This window comes from Triticum urartu, chromosome 5 (assembly GCF_003073215.2).
Source record: "Triticum urartu cultivar G1812 chromosome 5, Tu2.1, whole genome shotgun sequence".
NCBI lineage: Eukaryota > Viridiplantae > Streptophyta > Magnoliopsida > Poales > Poaceae > Triticum > Triticum urartu.
In genome coordinates, this window is record NC_053026.1 from 642,433,585 (window position 1) to 642,445,229 (window position 11,645).

The following is an 11,645-nucleotide window of genomic DNA, read 5'->3' on the forward strand; positions in this document are numbered from 1 at the left end:
GGTTGCTTTCCTCTTCTTCCTCTTCTTATTCTTCTTCAACACAAACCTTGGCCTTCAATGCAAGGTTGGGCTTCTTTGCCCTTTGAGAGCGAAGCACCGCATTGTCGGCGGTCTTGTCCAAGATGCTCATAGCCACAAACTCATCCAACACTTCACTTGAGGACAAGGTGTGGAAGTCCGGCCTTTGACGAATGACGGAGGACATAGCCTTGTGGTAAGGCATCACTGCCTTGAGGAATTTGCGCTTGATCCAATTGTCATCTGTGTCCTTGCTCCCATGATCTCAAAGTGAAACCATGAGTTTGGTTACTCTTCGATAAAGCTCACGAGGTTCTTCATCTTCCTTCATTGCAAACTCATCGTCTTCATCTTGCACCACTTCATAGTTGGAGCGTTGAATGCTTGCGCTTCCCCGGTAGAGAGAAACAACTTCGTGCCGTGCATCTTTGGCTATGGCGTAGGGCCGGAGGTGAGGAAGATCTTCGGGAGGAATTGCATCTTGGATGATGAAGAGAGCATTCTCATTGAATTGATTATCCGCGGCTTCTCTTGGAGTGAAGTTGCTTCGGTCATGTGGATAGAAACCTTCTTCAATGATTCTCCAAAGATTAGTATTCACATGATTTAAATGACGCTTAAACCGATAGACCCAAGAATCAAAGTCCTCATTTTTCACAATCTTAGGGGGAGGCCGACATGATTCAAATGAGTGGAAGGAATCGGTCCACCATAAACAAGTGGAGGTTCCACATGGGCAAAGATGCCGGTGCCATTTTTACCACTAGAAGAAGGAGCCTTTTCACTAGTAGCTTCCCCCTTGTCGGAGTTAGCATCTGTCACCTTGTTAGTGGGATCACCCACTTTCAACGGTGTGGTGGATAGTTTAAGCCCTTCAATGAATTTAGTAAACATGCTTTCAACCTCGGTCCTCATGGAGGTTTTCAATGTCTCTGAGGCCACATTGAATTCCTCACGAGAGATCGAGGTTCCCCCGTCGCCCGTAGATGAGATCGGATTCACACCGGAGTGCTCCTCCACACCGTCTATGGTGTCAACCATACTCTTCGGACGGCAAAGTCCTTAGTAAAGAGATGAGGCTCTGATACCAATTGAAAGGATCGATATAGTTGACTAGAGGGGGGTGAATAGGCAACTAACAATTTTTAACTTTTCTTTACCAAATTAAACTTTGCATCAAAGTAGGTTGTCTAGACAAGCAACTATGTGAGCAACCTATATGATGCAACAACAACAAGCACACAAGCAAGCAAGGGAAATAACACAAATAATCTTCCACAAGTAAAGGTACGAGATAACCAAGAGTGGAGCCGATGGAGACGAGGATGTGTTACCGAAGTTCCTTCCTTTTGAGGGGAAGTACATCTCCGTTGGAGCGGTGTGGAGGCACAATGCTCCCCAAGAAGGCACTAGGGCCACCGTATTCTCCTCACGCCCTCACACAATGCGAGATGACGTGATTCCACTATTGGCGCCCTTGGAGGCGGCGACCGGACCTTTACAAACAAGGTTGGGGCAATCTCCACAACTTAATCGGGGGCTCCCAACAACACCATGAAGCTTCACCACAATGGAATATGGCTCTGCGATGACCTCAACCGTCTAGGGTGCTCAAACACCCAAGAGTAACAAGATCTGCAAGGGATTAGTGGGGGGAATCGAATTTCTCTTGGTGGAAGTGTAGATCGAGGCCTTCTCAACCAATCCTTAAAAAATCAACAAGTTTGATTGGCTAGGGAGAGAGATCGGGCGAAAATGGAGCTTGGAGCAACAATGGAGCTTAGGGTTGGAAGAGGTGGTCAACTTGGAGAAGAAGATACCCCTTATATAGTGGAGAGAGAAATCCAACCGTTATCCACTTAACGAGCCCACGACATGCGGTACTATCACGCCTGCCAAGCGGTACTATCGCAAGTCCTCACGGTACTACTGCACCCCCTTGCGGTACTACCGCAAGGTAGGGTTGGACCAGCCTGGGAAGGCCGTGGACAAGTAAACGCCGTGGCTAGTTCCGCTGATTTTCAAATAGTGCAAAAGTCCGACACGGTACTACCGCTGAAGGCAAGCGGTACTACCACGCGGAGAGCGGATGTAAAAAATTACATCTGCTCCTACTTCCGCTACTGGTGCTGTGCCGGACCAGGGCTCATGGTACTACGGCTCCCAAGGAGCGGTACTACCGTGACCACCTGCGGTACTACAGCAAAGGCGGTACTACCGCAGGGGCTTGCGGTACTACCGCTCCGAAGAGCAGTACTACCGCAAGCCTCAGAACAGCAACAATAGGAAAACTTCTTTTTGCACAAACACGAAGAAACGGAGGATGCTCCAAAGTGCTAAGGGAAAGGTGGTGCAAAGAGGAGTAAACGTGTACGTGACGATTCCACCCAAACCTTTTCAAAACGGACCCCCTCTTAATAGTACGGCTTTCCTACGACTCAAATCCACCAAAAAAGGAACGTAGAAAAAACGCCGTCTTCAATAATCTTCGAGGGGCTCCTAACCGTCTTGTGCCTAGTCATGAAATACCTGAAATACTCGAGACACACGATTAGTCCGCAAATGCATTGTCATAAATCACCAAAACACCTTAGGTATAAATATGCCCTTACAACTGTTCTCCTCCATTTTGCAGCTATAGAACTTATTGGAGACTTCACATCTCTTAATCCAGGCATTTTCTTGAAATATTAACTTCAATTCTAGCATGACTAATAAAAATTTATCATGATATGTAAGGAAATATAAATAACAACTTTATTATTGCCTCTTAGGCATATTTCCTTCACATGGTTTCTTTCTTTAGCGTGTGTCGCTACTCGAAGGGAAGCTTGGCTTGGCTGCCTAAGGGGAGGCAGTGTAGCTTTGTATCAATGTCCATCGTTTCTTTCTTCGGCATGTGTCGCTGTTGGAAAGGAAGGTGTGGAGGTCCCGTCGTCCCAAGTGTCATAATCCCTAGCAACGACATTTTCTTCCACTATTTGGGGTCCTCTTGGCATAAGTCAAGGAGTTATCTATAGTATTTGTTTTTATTTGGGATCTGATATAAACAATCACGTGCCACCGCTTCTGGGGCCTTCGAGATCCTTCCGAAGAAAAAGAAAACGCATGGCATTTATATTTGTATAAATGCTACTTTTATTTGGGATCTAATGCAAACTGTCGTGTACGGTGTATCGCTGCTTCCGGGTCCTTCAAGACCCTTCCTCGCGAAGAAAAAAGAAAACGCATGGCATTTACATTTGTATAAATATAATATATATTAGTTTAATCCAAGCATTTATACCCTTCTTGGTATATGCATTCCTTATAATAAAATAAAATAAATCCCAAACAAGTTCCAATAAGCGGAACAAACTTCAACATCAGCACGAATATTTTTAAAAATTAAAGAAACGGAAGCGGCAGTGTCAGCCGGGGAGGACTCTGTGGCAGCCACCTGCTCGTCGTCTCCTCCTTCTCCGTCGCCATCGCTGTCGCCTGCCTCTAGGCCTCAGGCCGCCTCCCAGGAGCGGCCTATGGAGGCGCCGATGGGCCTGCACAGGCTGTAGGGCCCGTCCCCTATCGTGTGGGCCATGCGCACCCGCGTTGCCTCGCTGCTGCGGCTCGCCGAGCCGATCCCCCGCCCGGTCTACCCTCCCCTCCCCAGGAGTCGATCACTGGTAGGAACTATCCTAGGACTCCACAGGAGCTGTTTAATCTCAGACACTCTAGCCTTAGAGTTGCTGTTGAGGGGGCATTTGGAGCTTTGAAGAATGGGTTTAAGATCCTAGATTAGAAGTCATTCCACACTTTCCTCGCTCGGGTCAAGCTTGTGCTTGCTTGTTGCATTCTACATCACTGGATTCTGCAATGGGGTTGTGATGAACTGATGTCTGAGGAGGAAGATGTGACGCGTGACAATGTTGTCAGCTCCGACCATGGTGTGGAAGCATTTGACAACGAAGCCTGGAAGAACAAAAGGATAGAGTGGGCACAGGTAATGTGGAATAACAGAGGTTGGACAAAGATCTGAGGAAGAAGAAGAGCAAGAGCAACAGCAGAAGAGAAGAAGAAGTAGATGAGGAGAAGAAGAAAAATAAGCCGAAGAAGAAGAAACAACAATGACAGAAAAAGAGGAAGAGGAAGAGGAAAGGATGGACTTCCACCTAGTTAGCATCGATGAACTTTTCCCTATTCAGTCATATGGCTCTTAATAATTTCTACTGTCATTTGATAGTAGTTAGGATGAACTGCCATTTGTTTCCTAGCTAGGACTGAAACTATGTTCAGATCGTGTGTGGTAAGGTCACCACTAATGAGAAGTGGTGAGAACATCTTATGCAGTTTACAACCAAACAACGTGTGATATGTGCGGCTACTACGCGGCCAACCAAACGGTGGGTCAATATTAGTTCTCTCGTGCAACCAGCCTAGATGCTGGCAACCAAACTATGTACAGATGCTAATTTTTGGACCGTTTTACCTCAGCCTTGCCCATCAGAGAAACACATGCAATCCAGGCAAAATTGGTGGAGACAACCAAACACGCCCCTAGGTAATGAGACAGTAGAACCGCTCCCCTCATGCAGCCTCCGAAGTGGGCCGACCCAGTTGCTCGGAACACATATGTTTGTTTGCTTCGTTTGGTTTCTTTCATATTTTTATATTTTTTTCTATTGTTTTTATTTTTAAATATTCTAAGTACATATATTTCAAAATTTTATTTACTACAATTTTAAAAGTGTTCATGCACATTAAAAAATGCTCATGTTGTGAGAAAAAATCGCACAATTTTATTCCTGACATTTAAGAAATATTAACATGTTTCAAAAATAATTTAGTGATATTTTAAAAGGAAATATATTACAAACAATCATGTAGTTTTTTTCTAAAAAAACATACAACTCCAACAATTAACTGGGCATTTCAAAATATGTTTCTGATATTTAAGAGAAATATTTATACAATGTGCAAAGATGTGCTTGTAATTTATAAAACTGTTTCGTACAATTCAGAAGAATTTGTGACACTTAGAAAATGTCAACGCATATCAAAAATATTTTTGAGAGTTACTTTTGAAAGAAAATCATACAATGTAGAAAATGTTAGCTTAATTTAAAAAAATGTTTTGTACCAGTAAAAAAAGTCATGACATTTCATAATGTGCTAACACTTAGAAAATGTCCGCATGTTTAAAAATATTGTTAATGGAATTTAAGAAAACTCTTCAATGTGTGTATAAAAATATTCATTATGTATTTAGAAAATGTTTAATGCATATTTGAAAAATGTTCAACATGTATTCAAACAATGTTCGGCGTGTATTCGGAAAATGCTCGATGTGTGCCTGAAAAATGGTCATCATCTATTCCAAAAATGTTTGAAGTGTATTCAATTTTTTTAAATGTGTCTAAAAAATAGACAAAAAGGGAAAAGAAAGAAGAAAAGCGCAAAAGAAATAGGGAAAATGTGAAAACAGAAAACCATAAAAAACCGGTGATGAAAACACACATGAAACAAACAAAAATGCGTAAAAGCTTCCCAAAACTGGAAAGAAGGGAACACAACTGTGCTTTCCAAGTAAACTAACTTGTGCTTTCCATGGGGTGAAGAACAGATATGCTCCACGCAAGAGCACAACACACTGGTGCTTCCATTCTAAGCACACATGTGCTCCATGCAGAAGCACACTTGTGCTCCGTGCGGGAGTGCAAGACACCCTATTCCTATCAGAGAAAAACTGAGAAAAACAAAAATAATAAAAAGTAAAAAACAAAGAACTAAAAATAAATAAACCCAAGAAAAACCTAGGGAAAATGAAACCCAAAAAAACTGCCTCGATGGGGAGACGCATCCCGCGCCTGAAACGTGGCGGCATCCATGATCAAAGACGGATAAGGAGCAGCGAAGTGGCAGATAGTTGGACCCCATGAAAGAGGATGGAGCCCATGATCATAGACGAGGTCTATAAGAAGCTTTGGTGGCAACCGTTGATTGTTGGCCTTCATGGCACAACGTTTGATCCTTCTGACCGAAGGGCTGCTGATATCATTCCTCTCTACTTGGCTATTTAAGGAGAGACAGTATAACTTCGTCTCAAAGTTCATGGTTTCTTTTCTTGGTATGCATCACTAGTGGAAGGGAGGCTTGGCTTGCCTGCCTAAGGGGAGACAATGTAGCTTCCTCTCAACTTTCATGGTTTTTGTCTTGGGTGTGCGCCCCTGCTGAAAGGGGTGTTGTGGAGGACCCGTCGTCTCAACTGGCCTATCCCTAGCAACGGCAAGATTACAAATGTGGAGAAGCTAATTTAGACCGCTCATATTTTCTTCCATTGTCTGGGGTCTTCTTTGCGTAAGTCAAGGAGTTATTGTCTCTAATATTTATTTTTATTTGGGACCTGATGTAAACAATCGTGTGCCACTGCTTCAGTGTCCTTCCAGCACCTTTCTGTGAAAGAAAAAGAAAACATGTGGCATTTATATTTGGGGAGGAGGGTGGGTGGATTGATATAAATTACCGTGTACCGCCTGCTTCTAGGTCCTTCGAGACCCATCCTCCGGAAGAAAAGGAAAAAGTGAGACATTTATTTGTATAAAAGTTTTTTTTGGGATATGGCGTAAACTGCCGTGTACCGCCGCTTCCGGGTCCTTCAAGACCCTTCCTCGAGAAGAAAAATAAAAATATGTGGCACTTATATTTGGGGAGGGGGGGGGGGGGCTCATATAAATTACCATGTACCCCCCGCCCTGGGTCCTTCGAGACCCTTCCTGCGAAAGAAAAGGAAAAAGTGGGACATTTATATTTGTATAAAAGTTTCTTTTAGGACATGACGCAAATTGCCGTGTACCGCCGCTTCCGGGTCCTTTGAGACCCTTCCTCGGGAAGAAAACAGAAAACGCGTGGCATTTATATTTGTATAAATATAATGGATCAAGCATTTATACCCTTCTTGGTATATGCATTTCTTATACTAAAATAGAATAAATCCCAAACAAGTTCCAATAAGCGGAACAAACTTCAACATCAGCACGAATATTTTAAAAAATGAAAGAAACGGAAGCGGCGGTGTCAACCGGGGAGGACTCTGTGGCAGCCACCTCCTCGCCGTCTCCTCCGCCGCCGCCGCCGCCGCCGTCGGCTGCCTCTAGGCCTCAGGCCGCCTCCCAGACGCGGCCAATGGAGGCGCCGACGGGCCTGCACAGGCTGCGGGGCCCGTCGCCCATCGTGTGGGCCATGCGCACCCGCGTCGCCCCGCCGCCGCGGCTCGCCGAGCCGATCCCCCGCCCAGTCTACCCTCCCCCTCCCCCGCCGCGGGCGCCGCTGCCGCCTCCGGCGGAGAAGAGGCGCCGCGGGCGCCCCCGCAAGGTCGCCTGCCTGCCGCCAACGCCGGGGCTCGGGCCGCCGCCGGGGTTCGCGCCCTCGCCGGCTGCGCGGCCGAATCCGGCGCCGACCGCCCTCGGTGAGCCTTCTCGTCCCGATGCATGCTCATGGATGCTTGACCTCCTAGTGTTTGCTGACATCCTCGCTTGTGGCCGTGGACAGGGCAAGGGGACTTGGGCGGGCTCCAGCCGCACGTGCTCACCATTGCTGCGGGAGAGGTATGCTGCTCGACTCTCTGTTCATTCATGTACAATTACAACTGAACCAAAAAGCTCTGAATGACTATGCCCTGCTGATACTCTGAACCCAAACAAGCCACATATGTTTCATTTCGATGATGCAAAGGCTCGCTTTCGCCGCCCCCTCAATGGAAATTGTGTGCAGAGAGCTTGTCTTGATTTCCTATGCCCCTCAATGGAGAAGAAATTCTTGTTAAAGAGCCTTGGAATGTGCAACCGTCCATAGAAACCACTCCCGCAGTTCACAAACAGAAGATGCTCTAACCTTTTTTCTGAATCGGATGTATATAGACACGTTTTAGTGTGTTTGTTCACTCATTTCAGTATGTATGTGGTCCATATTGAAATATCCAAAACATCTTAATTTTTGTGAACGGAGGGAGCATGTGCAGAGTGTTGTGTGTGGCACTATGAGCTGTTCATTGCTCTAGTTGCAGCTTAGTTGGACTTCTATTGCAGCATAGGACCTCGGTCGCGATCTGTAATCTTCAAAAAAAGGCTAATCTTTAGAAGTTTATTATTGCTTTGACGTAAAATTGCAAACGAGGCCAATGCTTACTGTTTTAACCTATTGATGCAAATGAACCTATTAGCTGAACCAAACACTGATGACAAGTTGGATGGGGTGAAGTCAGTACCCAATTTCAGCACAAGTGAATCTTTATTTTAATTTGGCACAAGTTATACAGTCATATCTCTAGAAGGAAAGAGAATATAATGGTCAATAGGGCCAGAACACTGCACAGAAGAACATGTGTTTGTCTTAGCCCGTGGGTTTCCTTTTGCTGTGAAACCCCCCTGTTTCTATATACATGATATGCAAAGGTCTTAACATTTGGATGAACCTCATAACAGAGGGGCAATGTTTGGTCACTGAACATACTCTCTCCAATTAAATGTGGCAAGAAATTTCATCATCTGAAAATTGTTCTGCAGGATATCATATCAAGGGTCATGGCGGTCTCACAGCTGAATTCGAAGGCCATCTGCATTCTTTCAGCTCTTGGGTCTGTTAGGGAAGCAGTTCTACTCCAGCCATCTGGTGTCATTCTAAATCACAAGGTTTGACCTTAGCTCCTCAAGATTTAACATATTGTTTTTACAGTTATTCAACATCGCAAACATCATTAGCATGAAATTCTAAAGATGGAAATGTGGGTCAAGTGATTGTTTTGAACAAGTGTCAGTGTCAAATTACATGAAGAAGGCCTGTGGGGAACGTTGCAGTTTTTGTCTCAGTTATACTCCCTCCGTTCCAAATTATTCGTCGCAGAAATGGATGCATCTAGAACTAAAATACATCTAGATACATCCATACCTGCGACAAGTAATTCGGAACGGAGGGAGTATTTGTGATTACAGAGGTCCATGTTTCCGTGTGAGCACAGTTTTCTTATGAGTTCTATTCATCCATTGAAATTTGGTTTCCATAACTCTTAATTCAATTTCTGCAGGGTCCTTTAGAAATCATCCGGCTTTCTGGATCCATTTTGACATCTAATGACCATCGATCTCTGCGTATTACCCTTGCTTCTGTCAATAGTTTTGTGATCAGTGGCATTATAGCTGGACCTCTCATAGCTGAAACTCCTGTCCAGGTATGTAAAGATGTTAGAACGTGTAAAAATGTTCATTTCATTGCTGTAAACAGTTATTTAGTGTTCAAACTTCCTCCATATTTGTCGTAGGAGAAATATGTTAATGAGCAAGTGTTATCTGCTACAAAATAGATTTGCTTCTTTCAAGAATATAAGAAACCGCGTTCTTCTATTTCAGCCCTTTGTTATATGCCTACATGAAACAGACAAAGTGATAACAGCACATAACTTATTTAATATGCTTCTTTCAGGCAATTCTTGGAAGCTTTCACAACAGTGCATTCTTGCCAAACAACACACCTAGGGCAGACATTGCGTGTTATCCTAACACGCAAGGTGCCATCGCAAATGGCAGCACTCTACCCAGTGAGCGTTCCAATCCAGTATATGCTTCTCGTACTTCCATGGAACAAAATGAATCAAGTGAGGTTGATGTCAAGCCCTTTGTTGGACTGGTTAATCTAAATCCAGAATATGCATCTCGTACTCCTGTGGTACAGCGTGAATCATATCAGGTTGGTGTCAAGCCCTCAATCCAAAATAGTTTGCTTCTTTCTAGAATATAAGGAACTGCATTCTTCTATTTCAGTCCTTTGTTATATGCCTACATGAAACTGACGAGTGATGAGACAGCAGACCTTGATCCAGTTACTAAGTTAAAATGTGCTTCTTTCAGGCACTTCTCGGAAGCTTTCACAACAATTTGTTCTCTCCAAACAACGCACCTAGGGCAGCCATTCCGTGTTATCCTAACACGCAAGGTGCCACCGGAAATGGCAGCACTCTACCCAGTGATCGCTCCAAGCCACAATATGCATCTCGTACTTCCGTGGAGCAGAACGAATCAGATGAGGTTGATGTCAAGCCCTTTGTTGGATTGCTGAATCCAAATCCAGAATATGCATCTCGTACCCCCGTGGAACGGAACGAATCAAGCGAGATTGATGTCAAGCCCTTTGTCGGACTGGTTATTCCGAATCCAGAATATGCACCTCATACCCCTATGGAACGGAACGAATCAAGCTAGATTGATGTCAAGCCCTTTGTCAGACTGGTTAATCTGAATCCAGAATATGCACCTCGTACTTCCGTGGAGCAGAACGAATCAGATGGGGTTGATGCCAAGCCCTTTGTTGGAGTAGTTAATCTGAATCCAGAATATGCGTCGTTTACTTCAGCAGAACGGAATGAATCAAGCAAGATCGATGTCGAGCCCTCTGTTGGAGTGGCTTAACAACTTCGCGTCACTGTATTTGATTGAACTCAATACTGTGATACATTTGCCTCTCAAGGTGGTACAGAAGCACATGCATTAGATAGTTGCGCTTCTGTGACCACCGTGTAACTGAGTTTAGTCTTAGTTTTTCTCTTCTTCTGTTGATAGAGTGAACATTGTACTCTTGGTTCTTTCCTGTTGATAACTATGTTGGTCAGCTGCATATAGACTGAGTGGCACCAGTGCCTCTTTCGTCATCAAATCTATCGATATGCATCCGGCGCAAGGGGGCGCGCGCTCTTGAGCTGAACCATTCCCTTACATGATTTAGAAGGCAGTTTGTGGGAACCTGGGAGTGTGCTGCCATAGGAAGGCAAGAACGGTCTGAAGATTCAATCAAGGTCTGCCGGCGCTCGAACTTGACGCCATGATCGGTCTGGGCGTTGTTCCATTCTCATCCAGCGAAGATCGATCTCCGCGTGCACAATGATGCTTTTTGAATCTTAGCGTTGCTTCGGATGTAACAGAGTCATTTGTGACATTTGTGTCCATTGTGTTTTGCTTTGTAGTAGCACCAACCAATGTACTGGACGGAGATGCAACGGTGAATTGGGACATCATGTTGGTCTCAGCCTCTCGGGGATAAATGTGAGTGACTGATCATCCAGATCCATGGTTCCCCTGCCTGCCTAGAGAAACATCTGAGGTTATGAGCATCAGTTGCGGTAGGCTCAAGTGGTCATCAAGTATAGTACTGTAGTAGCAAGCTCACATATATACCCCACCAGAGCCTGATAATATCACTGCATATAATGAGCCTGATAACAGACATTAGTAGTAGTGTAGTACAGATGAAGAAACTCCATTGCTACATCTCCAAGCTATCTCAAACTTTTCTTCTTCTTCAGATCAGGCTAGTGGATCTGGAGTAGGTGAATGAAGAGGTGGCAATGCTAGTGGATCTGGAGTAGGTTGAATGAAGAGGTGGCAATGCATAGGAGGAATCTTGATGGCCTCTCTCTACCGCTCCTTTCATCTCAAAATAAATATCTCAACTTTGTACTAACTTTAGTGTAAAGTTATACTTTTTTGGAAAAGGATGTTAAGACCCCGGGCCTCTGCATCAATCGATGCATACGACCATCTTTATTTATTATTCAACAAAGGTCTAACAAGAACATACATCAAGCCACCCGAAGCCATCACTCACAC

The 11,645-nt window shown here is 44.5% G+C and overlaps 1 protein-coding gene across 1 annotated transcript; it reads left to right on the top strand.

The window, feature by feature from the left end:
- Nucleotides 1–7,007: 7,007 nt before the first annotated feature.
- Nucleotides 7,008–10,690, top strand: LOC125511526. Its single transcript, XM_048676916.1, has 6 exons — nt 7,008–7,459; nt 7,543–7,598; nt 8,556–8,681; nt 9,074–9,217; nt 9,469–9,732; nt 9,894–10,690. The coding sequence occupies exons 1-6, from the start codon at nt 7,045–7,047 to the stop codon at nt 10,242–10,244; spliced, it is 1,356 nt and encodes a 451-aa protein (XP_048532873.1). The 5' UTR covers nt 7,008–7,044; the 3' UTR covers nt 10,245–10,690.
- The last annotated feature ends 955 nt before the right edge of the window (nt 10,691–11,645 follow it).